The sequence below is a fragment of the Limulus polyphemus genome, unplaced genomic scaffold, assembly GCF_000517525.1.
Source record: "Limulus polyphemus unplaced genomic scaffold, Limulus_polyphemus-2.1.2 Scaffold8676, whole genome shotgun sequence".
Lineage (NCBI taxonomy): Eukaryota > Metazoa > Arthropoda > Merostomata > Xiphosura > Limulidae > Limulus > Limulus polyphemus.
Window position 1 is genome coordinate 1 of NW_013674286.1, and position 20,460 is coordinate 20,460.

At 33.3% G+C, this 20,460-nt stretch overlaps 1 protein-coding gene across 1 annotated transcript in view; it reads right to left on the minus strand.

Moving 5' to 3' along the window:
* Window positions 1-3,089: 3,089 nt before the first annotated feature.
* Window positions 3,090-20,460, minus strand: part of LOC106475501 (semaphorin-2A-like) — a 22,853-nt gene continuing 5,482 nt past the window's right edge. Inside the window, exons 3-9 of the mRNA XM_022379589.1 lie at window positions 17,603-17,943; window positions 16,942-17,066; window positions 13,808-13,959; window positions 12,390-12,436; window positions 11,796-12,077; window positions 10,844-10,953; window positions 3,090-9,296 (exon numbers count right to left, since the gene is read on the minus strand). Of these exons, the coding sequence (XP_022235297.1) occupies window positions 9,243-9,296; window positions 10,844-10,953; window positions 11,796-12,077; window positions 12,390-12,436; window positions 13,808-13,959; window positions 16,942-17,066; window positions 17,603-17,943 (1,111 nt within the window). The 3' untranslated portion in view covers window positions 3,090-9,242. The remainder of the gene's footprint in view (window positions 9,297-10,843; window positions 10,954-11,795; window positions 12,078-12,389; window positions 12,437-13,807; window positions 13,960-16,941; window positions 17,067-17,602; window positions 17,944-20,460) is intronic.

Genomic DNA, 20,460 nt, shown 5'->3' on the forward strand with positions numbered 1-20,460 from the left:
ATATATATATATATATATATAGTTTGGTATTTTTGAATGGATGGAATTTGATATTAGTTCTGGTTTTCTTATAATTATATGTAATAGTTATCTTAACTTGTTATTTTATAGTTCAGATTAATCGGAAAGAGTATAATATTGAATTCTAAGTATTAAATGATTAAATGTTTCCAAGTTTTCAGAAATTATTTTCACTTCCTTATAATGCTAGCTAAAAACTTGAAATCATTTGTTACACAAAAACCTTTTTGATAATACATTTTGGAAGCCATTTTATTAGTTACAAGGCATTGCAAAATACCCTATTCTAAACACTGAAACTTTATACACAAAAATAATGTTCTAATGACACAACACATATCAATAAATAAGCCTGAACTAAGGAGCTTCATCCTATAAGAAAATATTCTCAACTTCCAGTACCTTAGGCTTTTTCACACCTTATTTCAAGGAAAAAATGCTAAAACAAAAAAAAAAAGAAAAAAAGTTGCCAATGAAAAACGTCACATCTATGGATACATCACAACTTCTAAAAAAATGAATAAAGCTAGCAGAGAAATTAAAAACTAACACTTAAGAATCAGAACTCTTTAATACCAAATAGAAAAACTCTGATTTGAATTTAAATCTCATTTATTCTGCTGTTCTGATGAGTTGTATAAACTGTCTTTTACCTAATTATCTTAAAGACTAATTTTCAACCTATATCTAACTGACATTTCAAACAAAGATAATACTTGAAGTAAGTAAAGTTAATATATAGCTAATGACTAACTAGCCTTCCACTGGAAGATTAGTGACTCGATTTTCGAGGAAAATATTAAATATATAAAACCTGACTTATCTCTGTGAAACCAACTGTATCAAAGAAGTAACTACATATTTTCCTCTAAAGTTCTCATTATATAACATGCACATCAAGATTATGAGTAAATACAGATTCTAAACAACATTAGGTGTTCGTTTCTTTAAGCACACTGAAGTATACCTAAACTCTTAATACATTCTTCCATCTTTATACTGCATTAAAAAACAATGTTAGCATCTAAAAATGTTTCATTACTATCTATTCTTTAATATGCATTTGTCAACTGGTAGATTTACATACAAATACAGAGGATATATCACAGAAAAATAAACAAACAATATAGTCTGTATATGTATGACACTGACTCTTCATATGACAAAAAAATCACTAAAACAACATCAATACGAAGAAAGTAGAGACAATAATAATTTGTTCAAATTATTCAAATTATTGGAGGCAATCAATTCTTTGAATAGTTTAAAACGTGAACCAATTTTTAAGGTAGTGTTTTCGTGACTATTTGCTGCACGGATTATTATATTAACAGCTAAACAAATGATATATTTTTCCTTCACTGAAAATATATTTCCCCTACACACTTACCTCCTTTCACCCGAACTTGATCTGTCCTCTAACGCATTGAAAAGATTATTCTTGCTTGACTCACTAGCCTTTCCACCCCTCAGTTCAAGCTGCTCATTTAGCGTGTATGCCATGATCCTCCACCAATAGGAGCACGAAATACACTCCCGGAGAAGCTGGCTCCCTCTGTATTACATTTCGTCTACCTCATCTTCGAGATTAGGCACACCAGAAAACAGAAAAACACCGGAAGTGGGGAGGGAGGGTGCGAAGTGTGTGAAGGGAGGTAAGTATCTATCAGAAATTATTTTCAGTGTAGGAAAATGATAACTTCCGATACGATATGTACATCTTTTCACATGAAAGGTAGAATCCCACATTGAATAGATGGTAGAAGTAAGAGACTCCCTATATAAAGGGAATTGAACAGGTATGCTCAGTTAGTGAATGAAAGCACACACGAGGTAGACTGCATCACTTCTGGAACAGGTATGTCTTTCGCCCTTGAAGAGAGGTGTCGTGAAACATGCGGCATCGAGAATCAAACCATTAATGAAAAGCCTTGGAAAACATTGGAGTAAGACACTCCCCAAACCCCAACCGGACAACTGAGGTTCCACATCCTGTTCTCGGTAGTACGAGGTAGAGAAAGTGCTGAAGAATCAATTGAGTATATATATATATATAATGTAACATTGCCAGGGTGTGTGAACCATGAACAACAGCTATACATGAACCCCAACCACGAGTAGACAGAGTGCCATACTGCAATCATCTTGAATTACAATGAAGAAGTCAGTAAATGGTGATCACCGGACAAACTTACACATCAACTGTAGGAAGTACACCAACCTGAACAAAGAATTATTGGGCTGCTTATGTGAATCTCAACTTACCCACAAGAACAGGGATTCGTCTTGTAGTTGGTATTATGAGCATGAAAAGAACAAGATCCACTCAACCATAAGAGCAGGGAAGAATTATGAGTAGGATGTGGAACACCTGCTCAACCGTAGGAGCTGGGTTCCATATGTCCTGCTATTGGAATTACAAGCTAAACTGTAGGAGCAGGGAAAATTTATCCTGCAACCAGAATTATTGAGATGGAGTGTGTCTGCTGGTATCAACCATATGAACAGGGCACTATCAAACTGAACTCAGTATTATGAGGAGAATCCTGTGGTGGCTGGTCCAGTTCTCTTCCACATCAGACCTCCTGGAACAATAACTTGGGAAGGAGAAGGAGAGAGGGTTCCCAGCTTTGTCGTCTTCTCAAGAGGGTGTAGAGAGAAATAATGTTACTATATGTATGATACACTCCTGAGGAAGCCTCCATGGTCCACTACCCCAGTGGCTAGAAACTGGAAAGTGGTAAGGACTCCCATACTCCACTCGAGGAAGAGAGAGTAAAAGGCAGTGGGGAGTCCAGAGGAATGGCATACTGAAGAAAGTGCAATGGGTGACTGCAAAACCAATTTTGAAAAGCAGACTGTTCCCAATTTATTCAACTGAGGGAGTGGCAGGGATGGCAGAAATCTTCTGCTTTTCTCATGATAGTCCATGTGTGATGGTCTGCCAAGTATGGAATAGAATTATACATATAGATAGAGATATATACCATTAGGTAAGCCACCACTGGTCTTGCAGAACAACACATCTCGAGATTGTGTGTTATAACCTTAAAGGTAGCAGGTGCAGGTTAAAGTAAGGCATACCTGACCAGGCAACACTAGCCACTGAGCGAGATCTGAATATGTAATGAAGATACAAGGAGAGGTCCCTTGAAAACAAATAACAGTAAAATTACACCGACCCAAGGCAGAGTCACACTGAAGCATGGAGAATCATCACTGGAGGGAAACAATATCCACCATAGAAGGGTACATCCAGATGAAACAAGTAATGAGACACAAGAGTATGAGTAGTAGTCCACAGTCCAACCTCCTTCAAAGGATGACAAAATTGAGTTACTAGAAACAAGGTGACATGTTAAAACAGATAAGAGGAGACACTGTAAAGAAGGAGACCTACAGTGGAAAGGGATTCAGTAAACCAACTGAATAAGCTGGCGAACCCAACCCATAATAGTGATGGGGGAAAGGTCAAGAAACACTAAAAGGATCCAGGTAAGAAACAAACGGGAACAAGAGCAACAAATGGAAGCCATTTGAACAACATAGCTCCACAGAGCCTGCACAGGAAACAGAAGGCAATCTGGAACTGACCAGGAACAAATTTTGGAAAGAGAAGGGATGGAAAATGGTGCAAAGGCAGAGACTCCCTTACAAACAGTGGAGACCAAGTCTGAGCCAGTAAAATTGAGCAATCCAGAGAACTTGACAGGAATAGATGTGGATGAAAGACATATGTTAAGGGATTAGATGTATAGGTGGGATGGCATAAAATGGAAAGCCCTCCATACTAGAAAAAATGTAGATCAACCCAAAGTTAGAGATCAAGGAACCGGAAACTAGAAAGCAGCAGAACATCACCAAGATGAGTGGTAAATGTATCTGTGCAGTGAGTGCGTGAAACAGAGAACAAAATCTGTATCATGAATTAATTCAAGATAGAATGAAAGCACACATATTTAAAAAATCAAGTGTAGTCAGTATTGAAAAATGAAATTAAGGGAGAAACATGTCTAACTCATATGGTGCCAATCGAGAAAGTGACATAGACAAAATGTAATATATAGGGAGCCAGCTGCTCCAGGAGTGTGCTTCTTGCTTCTATTGGTGGAGTATCATGACATGCACTACGCATGCTAAATGAGCAGCTTGAACTGAGGGGTATAAAGACTAGTGAGTCAAGCAAGCATAAATTTTTTCAATGCATTAGAGCACAGATGAAGATCAGGAAAATCTTTCGTGGGTGAGAAGGGTTGTATCATATCAAAATTAGAGCTTAAATAAATCTTTTACAATCCAAACATATATAACAGACAAACAAAGCCAGGTACACAAACAAGGTTTATTCTCAGAATTAAGCTACAAGCTTTTAAACGTGTATCACACTACATGTAACAAGCTAGTCAAAACATTGTGTATAGCATTGTTAAAATTTTATATATCATTTCTTAAAAATTTTTTTATCATTATCATGTGGATAGATGGAGGTAACGCTATTTGGCACAGGCATGCAAGCGTAATTTGTATTCACTATGAACATGTAGAAAATATTTTAGCTGAAATAAACTTAAACTCTTCTTTTGAAATATTCACCCAAACACACTTTAATACTAAGATAATTTTGTATGATATGTTAAAATGGTACAAAAAGGCTTATTTTCCTATTGGTTATCCCATAACGACTTGAAAGAAATTAAGCAAAAAACATATACACAAGTAAAAATATTTATACAAAAGACAGAAATTTTCCACATATTTTAAATGTTAATATTTAAAAAAAAAAGTTCTAATATTAATACAACTTGTGTTAAGTCAGATTTTTTGGAATATAGAAGTTAACATTTTCTTAAATCCAAAATGTATTTCCAATAATACTTACCTCCTCTCACACTACAGCTATTCTCGACTGACATTCTCATTCTATGTCAATGTGCCCTCTATCCTGGTACTCTCGATAAGCACCTCATTCAGATAATATTATCACGTTTTCAAGACTGAACCAATTTGCAGTCTCTAACAGTTGAGTGTTCCAATGAGTGACAAATGCATCAATTATTGGTGTCCTGAACTAAGAGCAAATTCAATGGAAAAACCTCGTGATGCAGCATCCATTCTGTCAGGAGAATCCAGTTGGATCTATACAATTGATCTGTTACCAAATTCATCACCCCAGAACATGGCATGCTAGTAGGATGGTATGATGAGAGTGGGCTCAATAAAGAAGTTTCAGTATTCATAAACAGAGATATCTCGACCAAGTGCCCCTTGACTGGAAACATAAGACACAACCATTGAATTGTTGGAGTGAAGCATGATGATTTTCCCCTTAATAAGTCCAGAGCTTGGGACATCGCCCCTTGAACAGCAAGGAGTTCTAAAACATTTATGTGTAGGAAAGCCTCGTCGTCTGTCCATAGGTCCTGGAATTGCTGACCATTGAGATATGCACCCATCCCAGAATTGAGGTACCTGTGAAGAGATGGATCTCTGGATGAGGTGGTGGCAGAGGAACATTTATCATAGTATTGTACCAATCTAACCACCACCCGAGATCAAAAATGCTGATCCTCGATAAGGAGACTAGGGTATACAGTGGATTATTGCTCATGATCCATTGGTCATGTAGACCCCACTGAAGAGATCCCATGTGTACTTGTCCTAAATAAATGAGAGACTCGAGTGATTCCTACATTCCCACAAGAGATAGAATCATCTGCACAGTGGAAGAAGAAGTAAGAGTCAGACTGCCTGTTCCATAACATTGAACCTGATGAGAGTCAGCTGAGTCTAATTGAGGTATGTGTTGAAAAAGACTTTTTCCACTACCTCTTAGCGAAAAAATATCTGATAACCCTGAAACAACGTTCCAAATCCGAGGATCTGTGGGAGGTTGGGGGATAATGATGGAGGAGATGTGAACTGAATGATTAATCCTGATGCAAAGACCTGTAGTAACATGGTAAAGGTTTTACACATGTCCAGAGACATATGGTAGTTACCACTGCTACTGACAGTGTTCCAACCAAGTGGAGGAACCTCATGCATATGGGTGGAATCTATTCTGGCTACCAATGGACTGAGGGGGCTGATGTCGGGGGTTGGGACACTCGAATAGGGGCAGAACTATGACCCATATATGAGGCTAGGAAAGTTGAGAAGCCAATGATGACAGGGATAAATGCAGACAGGCGACATCACCTCTTGAATCCAAAGACTCTGGAACACCTCCAAAAACCAAGGGTCAGAGAAAGGGGGCCTCATGTAACTCACGAAGGGTGGCAGCCAGTAGATCCTCCAACAATGCATCTCTAACCAACAAATCCTAACAACATACCAGCCAAGATATAAGGGAAAATGCAGGAGCTGACAATCAAACCAAGGTAGGTGGCAACAATGGTCCCAACTCGTCATCAAATTGATGTAGCAGTCACTGAGAGGCTTCTGACAATAGTTAGAGTGATGATAAATATCTCAGAGCTGTAGTTAGGGTCAGACGAATCCTAGAAAAGTGTGATTTATTCAGGTTGACCACAGACTCCCTTCTGTAATCCCACATTTCCAGGAGTAGGTCTATTCTTTGAAAATCTAAATATGGATCTACCTAGCGGGTGGTAGGCTAAAGCATGTTCTTACAACAAACGTGGTTGACAAGGCATAGCTGTCCATTCACGTAACTGAGTAGTAAACATCCCCGCAGGAACTACAATATCAGGGAATGGAAGGAGAACTAAGTATTCGCTTTCAGACCTTTCTGCCATCAAGGAAGACACAGACTCAAAAGCAACTAGAGAAAGACCCAAAACATTGCATAGTGATTGACCAAGTGAAGAAAAGGAGCCAGAAGTGGCTGATCCAAATTGTCCTCACGAGAAGCCAACAGAGAATTGGAAGGGACTGGAAAAGCAAATCTAAATTTTCTCCAGTGTGTCCAGGATTGCCCACAAGTGCAGCTTCGGAGTCCCCTGGAGTAAACACCACCAGACCTTATATATGTTTCCATCTCACTACAAATAGCCTCAACTGAGACTCCCCCCCTAATGTTGGGTAACACTAGATATCAAAGATGGGATCGAAGAGATCTGATTTGTTTCTGTGCCAGAAAGAGTAATCTGGGAATTCATCCCATATACTGGCTTGCCAAACAAATATTGTTTTTTAACAAAAATCAAAAATGTAACACGAAGAATGCTTAAAGTATCTCCACTGGTCGTAGTACAGAAAAACAAGTTAGGGAACGTTTGGTTGTGAAAAAGTGGTAATATTATCTGAATGAGCTGCTTATACGCAATACCAGAATAGAGGGTGATCCAACATAAGTGGAGAGTATCACCGACAGATATCACCAAGGGCAATTACATGGGAAATAAAACACTGGAGCAAGCAAAAAAAAAGTCATACCAATGCTTAAATGGGCAAAGGAAGGAAACCCTAGCAGTTGTGTAATAGCTATAGTGTGAAAGGAGGTGAGTATTATTGGAACTTTAGGTTATGAACTAGTATTGTTTTTCACTTCACAAAACAAATTTTACATTTCATTGAAAAAATTGAAAAATTTAATATATTAAAATACACACACACACACACACACATATATATATATATATCAATTGTCTCAAACTGCTTCAATTTCAACTACTTTTTACATACTACTTAATCTTTTACAAAGAGAGTTTTTTTCTAGCTGACTCAAAAGATATTACACAGTATTGCTTTCTACACATTTTTCTTTATCTGAGCAAAGAATGTTTTTATTTTGACTGATAAACATCCTATCTGGAAATAGTGTCAATCTTCACAACCAGTGTACTTCATTAATAAAATATTGTAAACACGTAAAATTGGAACACAAATTTACATATTTCTTACAATGGTATGTACAAGCTCTTAAGCATTAACCCATTGACTGCTGATTCACCATATAGGGTATTATCAGCCTCCGGAAGTTGAATGCAAGTGTGCCATTTACAGTGTACGACTTGCAAAACTTCTGCATGTGTTTAAAGAAGCTACAGTCAATAAGTTAACAATAAAAGAAAATTTAAATAGCAAAAACAAATGGAATTTTTAGGATATAAGAGGATACTTTACAAAGGAATGTACGATATTTCAGTACATCTTTTTCACTCAATGTGTTATAGAATGGTAACAGTTTGATAGCATTATTATAAATCTTAACTTTACACTAAAGAAGGCAAAAGACGTAAAAAAATATCCAATTTATGGTTTCTTTCCATGAGTTCTGAACAAATTAAAACATAATCATCATTTCAGTTAGTAATTAATGTAATAAAATTAATATTTCATTATGATTATTCCTACCCACTTCCAGAATATGGAATAAGAGTATCCTGAGTATCTTAATCCATCAACTTCTTTACACAACTACCGAAGCAGTACCAAGACAATAATTTAATTTTGAATACCTTCAATTCTGGCTCAACTAGTAACAAAGTAACATATTATAATTTACAAATTTCTAAAGGGTACAAAGTTTTGCAGAAAGCTGATGTCAATAATCACAACTTGTAAAAGAGAAACCTGTTTAAAAGACACCATTGAAAATATTATTTTTAGCAATCCTTTGCATAAGTCTGATTACTAGTTGTAGCTTGTTATATTACACACGTGACAGAAAAGAAAAATATATATGTATGTTTTGTTTAAATAAAGCAATATTTTGTATTAAAGTAAAGTAAATGCTCTTAAAATAACTGAAACCGTGAAGATACAACTCGTGATCACAACCATTATTGAACATTTTATTAACTCTCCTAATATACTGCTGTTATTCACGATAGTTCTCATCAATTCAATGACAAAAGTGTTACAAATAATATGTATGATGCATATAAATGTACAAACTTGTTCAAACTACAATGGTCTCTCTCCATCTGTTGCTGTTTTCAAAATCTTGGTAATTATTTGAACATTTGTTGAAACTGCTATTCTTATCCAACCAGCTTAAATAATGAAGAGAATCATGTTGGATCAGACATAAAAATGCACAGTCAGAAACGTTCAGAATGAACAAAAAAAAAAATGTCATTTTGAGAACTCAAGCCTTCCATGCACATTTGTTTTCCATTTCTTTTTAATCTTTATACAAAGGTTTTTGAAGTGCACTAGAACCATATGTAGCTTATTATTATCTCCAGGATCCAAAAACACAACTGCATTATACCATCATTAGTCTAAAAGACTGGATCTTAAAATGCACAGTTTCAGATAGATGGCGCTCTGCTGTAAATCACATCATTTAAATATGCTTGACATTTCTGGAAAACAAAAAGTCTTGTGTAAATCAAAAATCAAACATACAAAACACACCATAACAACACTACCTTTTTTTATAACAAAGTGTACTGATGTAAGTATGAATGTTTCTTATGTAGGCTGCTAATTATTTCAAATCTGTTCGTTTTTAAGCACAAATAATTGTTTATTTCAGTAGGAAAGCAAACCTATAACAAAAAGTTTTACTTTTTCTGTAATTCAACATAATTTAGAATACTTTTCTAGCAATATTCTTTTGACAATAATAAAAAATTAACATTAGGTCTATGTATTTCTAGGCAAGTCTCTGGAATTCAAAATCAATTCTGAAAAGGAATAGCAACTACAGTTGTTACTGTAATTTAATGGATTATCAAGAGAATCAGCCACTACAGTTGATACTGAAATTTAATGAATTATAAAGAGAATCAGCAACTACAGTTGTTATTGGAATTTAATGAATTATAAAGAGAATCAGCAACTACAGTTGTTACTGGAATTTAATGAATTATAAAGAAAAGCAGCAACTACAGTTGTTACTTGAATTTAATGAATTATACAGAGAAGCAGCAACTACAGTTGTTACTGGAATTTCATGAATTATAAAGAGAATCAGCAACTACAGTTGTTACTGGAATTTAATGAATTATAAAGAGAATCAGCAATTACAGTTGTTACTGGAATTTAATGAATTATAAAGAGAATCAGCAATTACAGTTGTTACTGGAATTTAATGAATTATAAAGAGAATCAGCAACTATGGTTGTTACTGGAATTTAATGAATTATAAAGAAAATCAGCAACTACAGTTGTTGCTAGAATTTAATGAATTATAAAGAGAATCAGCAACTACAGTTGTTACTGGAATTTAATGAATTATAAAGAGAATCAGCAACTACAGTTGTTACTGGAATTTAATGAATTATAAAGAAAATCAGCAACTACAGTTGTTAGTGAAAGTTAAAGCTCTTATTAGTTTTATAATTTAATTTGTTTATGATCTTGTATGTTTTTACTTGTATACTAATTAATTGTAACAACCTTAATTCATTTTCATACTGGTAATACATCTTCAACAGATTTTACTGGGTATCACTTTGCTTTTAGGTTATACAGAACACGTGAAGAACAGGAAGGTATCACATGTTTTAAAATGGAAGAATTAAATATACTGACATCTTATTTATCAACATAGGTTTATGAAAAGAATTAACATTATATGAGAGTTGTGTTTACTTAGAGGATGATAGAAGGTATATACACATAAACCTAACATTTCCTTTTATGACGATAGAGGGTCTAAAATTGTATATAGTAATACCCTTTAATGTATAAGTTAAAAAATAATGAACTTTCATCAGTACAACTTCTGAGTTACTTCACCACTAATATATACCTTTATTTTACAACTAGCTGTTGGTATAACTTAAAATATACTTTAGTAAAGTGTGCAAAAAATTATGAACTGAATTTCAAAAGTTTTATACATGTCACTGGTAGGCAGAGTTATCACATTCTAGTTAAAACAAACAACTCACGGAAAACATACATTCTGCTTGTGTTGCCAAGTGTTCATGGCCATCTTGTATTTTTCAAACTCTCGACACCAGCTGGAGTAGACTTGCTTGTATTCCAGCTCCGTCGGAGGGTTGCATGTTTCTAAGACGTAATAAACATAGAACTAAACTATAGATATATTACCAAATATATATACATACTTGATATTAAGCAACTGCTACTGCTATGGCAAGAGTCGCAACTCTAACAAAAATACATGTACAAAGTGACAAAAATTAATGAAATAAAAATACATGCTTCATGATTCACATATTTAAATACTTGATCTAATATAATGATATGACAGTTATCATTTTGTATAACACTGATAAAACTGTCCTTCTTGCCACACCTCTTTATTGCACAAACACACTCACACATAACAAATATCCAGCAGAATTTTTCCTCATCATTAATTGTTTGTTTTGCGAATGCACAAAAACACAAACTTAAGACAATATAACAGTCTAAAAAATTGTAAGACAGCACATAACGTTAAAATCTTTCTAAAACAAACTCAATAAAACTGGGTGATATTTGAAACAAGAACTCAGTTTATTGGGACGATACTATCAGGAGAGGAAAATATAGCAGCTTACTCTCTCATCATTGGTTGATACAGAAGGAATTTTGTTAGGTATCTTCAATCATGCTAATAATTTTATAAAATCCATATTTTTTTCTATTCAAAATGCTAAGTTAAGTTTCAACTGTAAAAGTGTTTGAAAGTGGCAGGCTATCTTGTAATATAATTTTTTGAAAGAAGTGTAAAAGATGGGATTTAAACCAACAACTTTGCTTACCAAGAAGTTTTAGCCAAATAAACAATCAGATCTATTAAATGGCACAAGTCTCAGTTCACACTTACAATCAGTTATGTAACTGTTTATATTTTCTCGAACTTGAAGAATTACTCAATTTTTCAAAATACAAATGAAACTTACTTGTGTCCACTGTGACATTGTAAGTACACATGGTGTGAGGTCCCACTATACAGTCATACCGTCCACTGTCACGGTCAGTAACAGTCATTATTACTAACCCATAATGAGAGGTAATAATGTACTTGTCTCTTTGCTGGCTAACCAAAACCTTGTCTTTGTCTTGGCCATAATGCACCCACTGAATAGGGCCAAGCTCTAGCTTCTTCATCTCCTCTATACGCACTGTGCATGCAAGATGCACACTTTGGCCCCAATAGACATTGAAAATCTTCTTTATTTCACCTACACAGTGAGTAAAAGAAGTATTAAAATACATAAAACTTTCATTTTGGTAATAAAAATAACACTTTCTTACAGTTCTAGACAACAGACTGTCTTTACACATTTTTATGAAAAGTCTCATTAAAAAAAGCTTTCATATAACAGATAAATTGGTATTTTTGAAAAACAGTGTAATAAGAACGATTTTTAGCTCTAATAAACTTTAATATGCCTACTTGAAGTTTATTGTTTAAAATAGTTCTAAAAACAGTTCATACTTACATTATATAACATTACTTTATTAGTTTAAATAAGAATTAAGGATAAACTTACAATCTTCACAAATGTTTGGTATGGTTTTGGTCACATCTTGCAAGTACCTATTATAAGGAAAGATCAAATGCAACTATAACAGAGAGAAAAACAAAGTGAAACTGGCTTCTCATTACACAGCATTATAGATACAGTTGTCACAAAGAATAATAAGTAAGCATAAATCAAGCAAGTACACTGAATAAACAGTTATAAGAAAGTGAAATATTTTTAAAAAAGTAAGTGTACATAAAGGTCAAGCAAAATTACAAAAAAAAACTCTTTACGTTGGCAGACTTCACTGGATCAATTATAAATGAAGTATTTAAAAATATTTCTATTTATCAGAAAACTGTACGGTAAATTATTGTTACGTATCTGCTTGTTTGTTAATTTCCGGTATAAATTCTTTCTGAGGAACTTCAGTGATACAAGTCCTTTCTTAATTAAAACTAGTTTATTCTTTCTTGATACAATTTTTTAGTAAAAAAAATTTCCACAGTCACTTTAAACTTAACAACCTTTATAACACACGCTATAAATCACAGTAATTCATGCACTTTACTTACGGTGCCTACTGTTCACTTGACACAATTATCTATCTCTTCAATCTATCTACATATCTATGCAATTGCACTGGTTTTCTTGCCAGGCTTATATACTAAAAATAAGAGGGTGCCTCAAACAAACTAGAGTTGCCAGGAAAATTCATGATCCTTCGAGAAACTCCAGCGAGCATGCTCCCAGCTTCGTGTGACTTCCGCTGTCGTAACATTATATTTAACTGAGTCAAAGCTGATCAATTGTAGGGAACAAATATAGTTAAAACTGCATACGCAACGAAAATAAGAAAATCAAATAATATGTTGAACAATCACCAAGTATTTTTATATTTTTTTATTTAAAGAAAGATGATGTTTTGAGCTAGCACTCTTCATCAGATCGTACAGCTTACAACCAGGTTCTGTACGATCTGATGAAGAGCACTAGCTCGAAAGGTCATCCCTCAATTGTAGGGAACATTAATTTAAAACCGACTCTAAGTGTGTGGATCGTAAAATAGACCTAAAGTCAGAGAAACGTGAAATAACAGGTTAATACAAGAACAACAAGTACAATTAGTCACGTTTATGTTTTAAAAATGATTTTATATAACATTATTGTAATTGATCTGAATCAAATCAGTAAAAATAAAAAATTACTTAAGTTTTTGTTTTAAATAAACTTATGAAATAGTGAATTCTTTTATTATGTATTTTTCTCTTTAAATGAAGTCCACTACTATTATTTGTTTTGGGATTATGCATTTTTAACTTGTTTATAGCAATCTCTCTCAAAGTTATACATCTAAATATAGAGTTGAATGTACCAAGATGTAGTTATAATTCTAGAATCAATGCAAGCTCCACAAAGAAATTAAAAATGAAACTGGTACTCACCCTCGATTATAGGGTCGACATTCACCACGCTCCTTGTCCCATCCACAATAAGGGTCTTGCGTGCAATGCAGACAAGTCTCATATCTCTTTTTGCACATCACCAAATCAAACTGACGAATCATTGACTTGGAAGCCACATAAAGTGATTTGTGCTGAGTAATAAAACACAAATGATGATGAGGTGTAATTTTTATTTGACACTAAAAATTATTTCAAGATATATCGCTTTAAAATGTTTTCTCCACCATTATTCTCATAAACTAGTGCTAGTGACCTTAATAACAAATCCATTTCTGACCTCATGTATATACAGTTTTTTTGTGTGCCATAGAACCCTTTCATGGTATAAATCTGCAATTTTTTGCAAATTTTTTACCTATTTTATCCACGTGAAAGAATCTTCCTGTGGAACAAAAACTGACTTTATGTCATACTTCAATAATGTATCTTCAAATGGATAACTAAAAAAACTATATCATTTTCTGTGAACTTTCATCCGTTACAAGCAAAACTTGATGACGTAAATCTAGAATTATGTTTCACTTATATGAGATAAAACATCATAAAAAATAAAATACCTTTTTATCTACCCGGTCAAAGCTGCTTATTTTAAATATATATGTAGTGGGTAACTGTACAAATTCTCATAATTATCATGTGATCTTTTTATATGCATGTACAACAACTTACTTTTGAACAAGTTTGAATTGTGCTACATAATATTTATACATTATTTCAGAGAACAATGTTTGAGCCATGTTATATAAAGTTGTTTTTTGTTTAATATAATACTTCATGTATGTATAAGAACCCTTTTACTGAAAAAAGGCTTGTATTATATGTGCAAATCAATTAGGATGTCTCATTTTGTCTCAATTAATGAAACTCAAATTACCATGTATAATTAATTGGAGCTTTGAGTGTCTTTTTGGTTACAAATGGATAACTTTCAGTACATCAGTTAATAAAAAAACAAATTAACAAAATAAAGAAAGAAGTTCTGCAATGAGAAGAAAACAATCACCTTTTAAGCAATAAAATACTGACTTTTTCACAACAAGTACACATCATAGGTTGACAAAATTGAAGTTGTTAGCCACTTAAAATTGATTAAAAATAAATTAAAAACAAACAAACTTTATTAACCCTGGTCTTGATCTTTACCCTTTGAGAACTGAAAGCCTACGAGTCATATAGTAGAAATAAAAAGACAAATTGAGATTCATCATTTAAAGAAATGGTTTTCATAAATGATTGGAGAGAAACCTTCAAGACAACGAATAGATTATGCTTATGCCATTCATGAACTCTCTTTAGCGAAATTTGATCAAAAAATATTTGAAGTGGTTATTTACTGTGAAATTAAAATATATATTCATACTTTTAGAGTAATAGATAATAATAGCATTACCAAACTTGTTTACACTAAAATGTTTCATATCATCAATGCACAAATAAAATCAACTGTGTGGGCATTCTAGTTTTCTTATCCAATTCCATATTATAAACATTCCAAAAACATAATATTGTGGATCTAAAATCTCTTTCTGTTTTTTTTTTTTTTCATTTATAAGTATATCTAAACTTATCTGTTAGCAGGATAATACACTTTTACAAAGATGTTGATTCACTGCTTACGAATCAATTTCTTTATATATAAATTATTTTTATCTACAACATACTCTTTCACAACAAATAATCTTTCTTGAAGGGTTTGATTTTAATTTCTTTAATTCAATTTGCTTCTCCTTTTAGTTCTACCACATGAAGCTTTACAGTTTTGATTTTCATGTTATGTTCTATTCAGCTTATTAATAATGTGCATGCATTTCATTCTTAAAACCAATGTAATACAAAATGTATTTTACATATTTCATAAGTAAGCACAAAGACGTTACTTTTTTAAATATGTACATGCCCTAATCCCTATATTGGCATCTATCGAATATTTTGCAATGTAGTCATTAAAAACTGTAAAAAATGGGTTGTTATCTTTAAATGTAAAACTAAATAAACCAAAACACATTTACTCTGATGTACCAAAATAAAAGTGCCCCTTGTACAAAAATGAGTTTCTGCAGTCATCAGCTGCTACTTATCACCAGTAATTACACACATGTGGGCTTAAAATCACTTACCTTACATATACACATGTAATCTTTAATTAAACTCTTCTTAATATTACATTGGGTTGAGTGCATTATATGAAAACAATACAAAGTTCTGGTGAAATGGCATGCATCAGAACTACATTTGGACATTGTTTGGTATTATATAGATTGATGCTACTGAAAATTGTAACCCTAATCTTAATGTCTCTGTTTTCAGAGTGCTTTTTTTTAAAAACTAAAATTGTCTCTCTGAGTTATATAAAGTATAGCATATGTAGAAAATTATCATATGTCCAGTGGCCAAACTATGTTTGTAGCAACCAAAAATCATGTGATAGGATATGTACATGTAGAAAATTATCATATGTCCAGTGGCCAAACTACGTTTGTAGCTACCAAGAATCATGTGACAGGATATGTACATGAAGAAAATTATCATATGTCCAATGGCCAAACTATGTTTCTAGCAACCAAAAATCATGTGACAGGGTATGTACAAGTGGAAAATTATCATATGTCCAGTGGCCAAACTATGTTTGTAGCAACCAAAAATCATGCGACAGGGTATGTACATGTAGAAAATTATTATATGTCCAGTGGCCAAACTATGTTTGTAGCAACCAAAAATCATGCGACAGGGTATGTACATGTAGAAAATTATTATATGTCCAGTGGCCAAACTATGTTTGTAGCAACCAAAAATCATGCAACAGGGTATGTACATGTAGACTTCACGTGCAATTTAACTATCTAGATAAATAACCTTCCAAATAGGGATGTATTAACTTCTGGAAAAATAGAACTCCTCAATTCTCCCTTTTTGGGTGGTAATTACTTTTACATGTTTTTACCAGAACCTCCATTTTTGGGAAGTTATGACTTAAAGGAGTTAACATTGTTCTCAACATTGAAATAGAAATTTCTTAAAATCCCCAAAATATATCTGTATATGATGTAATAAAATTATTAGCATTGTCAATAATACACGTATTTCCAACAGTTTTAACGAAAACAGAATATTACCTTGCTAGAGATTTCCATATTTCGAATCTTTTCAGGAGATGTGGCATCGAAGATATCCACAATATTGGAGTGTGCTTCTTCTGTTCCATCATGCCATTGAACCACCTTGAACACACGTCCATCCACTGTAAAAAATTACACATAAGATCAATTTTAAGCTAAATGCTGATTGAACAAGATTAATAGTAATAACCTAAATGAAATCTGTTAAGCAGTGATTCTGTTCATTTGAAACTTCAATTAATTTTAAGCTAAATGCTGATTGAATAAAATTAATAGTAACAGTTATAACCTAAATTGAAATCTGTTAAGCAGTGATTCTGTTCATTTGAAACTTCAATTAATTTTAAGCTAAATGCTGATTGAATAAAATTAATAGTAACAGTTATAACCTAAATTGAAATCTGTTAATCAGTGATTCTGTTCATTTGAAACATATATTAAGGTTGTTAATTTATTCTTGTTGTGGTTATAGTCGTAACACTCTTATGTTTGACTAAGAATTCAAATTATTCAAGCTTATCAAGTGATGATGATTCCTTTTCACAAAGAAAACTGAGAATTAAAGCATACAAAAAGAATCATTGAAATTGTCTGATGTATATTCCATTTCTAAGCTGAAATTGTTATTTGATTATATTTTTAACTACAATAAACATACCACTTCCTACATAATAAACAGTGTAAGAAACCCCGTCAACTTCTAATTTATCAACAACTAATTTGGTAAAGATCACATCTCGTTTATAAAACACGGGTTTTCCATTTTCCTGGGCAACTGCAGAGTCCATCAGAGGATGTCCACGGATAAAGTTGAGCACCGAATCTGGCAGTGTCTGGGTGTTATTAACACATTGTCCGGGACGAGGCTCTGGAACCTTTACACTGATGACAGGCAGCCATGCTGAGGAGGATGTGGCTTGTTCTTTGAACTTTCCATTGAACACTTCCTGGATGGATTCAAGGCTGAATGTGCAGATGGCTGAACCAATCAACCCATTTCTAAAACCACAGTAGTTTGAAGAGAATATTTTCAGTAAAGGTCTAATGATATACACATTCAAATTTAAATAGGTCTATCACTATCATCTAAAAATATCGCAATAATTTTTTTTCTATCTTTTAACCCTCAAATTACAGACTTTCTACACTTTTACTTATTAGTGTGGTTCACATATTGTGTTATATTGAATAATTTTATATTTTTGACTGTTAGTTTTTGTGAAACATATGTTACAAGGGACTCTGTAACTAATGAAGTCAAGGACACTCAAACACTTTGGAGCATTAATAATTTTACAAAGTGTGTTTTAAAACGTGGCAAGGTCCATATGAACCCTCATCAGGATTTCTAGGGTTAGTTAGATGGTGTTTTGTTCCAGCCAATCAAATACAGTGGCATAGCAAGGGTTTTCAGCACCCAGGGGCAAAGACACTTTTGGCACCCCCACCTCTGAAATGTTTTGATTATTTGTTTTGTGACTCATTACCCACTTAATGACAATAACATAAAGAATTAATTACCACCTTACACAGGCCTAAAATAAAGTCACAATATAACATCTCACGATATCACAACTGTAAACCTGGAACTTATGAAGTATAGCCTATTAGGTGTACTTACATAATTTTTAAACTATTTTGATATTTATGTCATCCAGTATTGTTCAAAGTCACATAGCTAGAGTAATCTTTCAAGTATGCAGAATAAATTTCTGTTATATCCCTAGGTTAGAAACATGTTTTATATGAGAAGCCAGTCACTTGTGGTGTACATGGATTATAAAACAGATTGATAAAATACTACTTAAGTTTACAAATAACAAATTTTATTAGTTTACAAAACTGTACATATACTTAACTAGATCTTGTAAAGGTAGCATTCTGGTATTCATGGTTACATTATATGAAACTTTCGTGCTTTTGCTGCTGCAAATGTATCAACTAAACTATCAAAATTTAATGTATTAAGTATGTATTTTTCAATACTTAATATTGCCAAGTTACTAAGTGTTTCTTGAGTCATTGAGGTTCTCAAGTATGTAAGAATTAATTTCAGCTTGCTGAAGGACATTTCACAACTAGCAATAGAAACTCCAATTTTAACAAAATCTGCAATGTAATTCTTAAATTTGGGAAAACATCTTCACCATATGAAATTATAAATGTTAGAAAATCAGTTGCAACCATTGGTTCAGGAAAATCGGTTTGTGTTTTTTTACTTATCACATTCTACAGTCTTTAATTTCTCTGTACAATTCTGGTCCATCAGTATCACCTGGATAGCTCTTTGCTAAGTCAGAACATTTTTCTCCAGAAACAATAGTTTGCACATCTAGTAGAAACACTAACCTTGAATCTAAATCTAGTAAGCGAGAAAATCTTCATGTTATTTCTGTAGTAACATCAATAACATCCTTTTTGATGCAATAAATTTCCTGTTCAGCAGTTAATCCAGCATCAGCTGCATTTTCACCTGGCGTTTGTTTATGACGAATTTTTCTTCTTTCACTGGTCAATCCCCATGTTTCTCATTGATTCTTGCCCACTTTAAGTGCTTCTTGACAGGACTTTTCACGTGATTCTATCAATTTCTCTTTCAAAGAATCAAGATCAGCAGCTGCTTCTCTAAAATTCATTTTTGGGTCCTGAAGACGTTTCTGCACTCAATTGATAGATGATAAAAGATTTCTCCAAAAAGGCAAAAGTACAAGAAAATCAAATGTAAGCATGCATTGCAGAATATTATGAGCACCACATTTTGTTTCAGTCATGTTGCCATTCTCATTTAATTGCTCTAACTGTCGTAGCAGTTCATCCAGTTTCTTATGTACAACTTTTACTGCCTTTTCTCTTGCACTACACTGTGTTTCTGATTCACCCTTGAAAGAGATCTTAAGCTCCTGCTCCAGTTCATCCCATCAAGTTGTTGAATGAGCAAAGAAATTATAAATGGCTTCAATTATACCAAAAAAGGTAATAACTGTTGTTCCCTGACTTGCAGCATGAAGAACATGCTAATTTCAAATTATCGTTGTCACAGTTTATAAACACTGCTTTTGGATTTTTGTTTAGAATTCTTTGTTGAACGCCTGACAGATGACCTGATATGACAGCAGCATTATCATAACATTGTGAACAACAATCACTCAATAAAATTCCATCTGCTTCTAGTTTTGTGCTTATTGTTTTCTCAATATTGGCAGCATCTTTTTCCTTTTTCTGTATAAAGTCAATAAATGACTCTTTGATTTCTACTTTTCTTGTCTTAAAGTCAATGTCAACAAACCGAATCACTTGGGCCAATTGCTCACGATGGGCTAAATGAGAGTGGATTCAAACAGAATATCATAGCATTTGTTTCTACGAATTGCTGACAAACAATAATTTCGCGCATGTGAAACCATGAGATTTATAAACTCATTTTGGATTTCAGGAGAAAGATAAGAGGTTGACGTTTGCTTGTTTTAAACACACTCTAAATGCTCTCTCATTACTGGATTATACTTTGCTAATAAC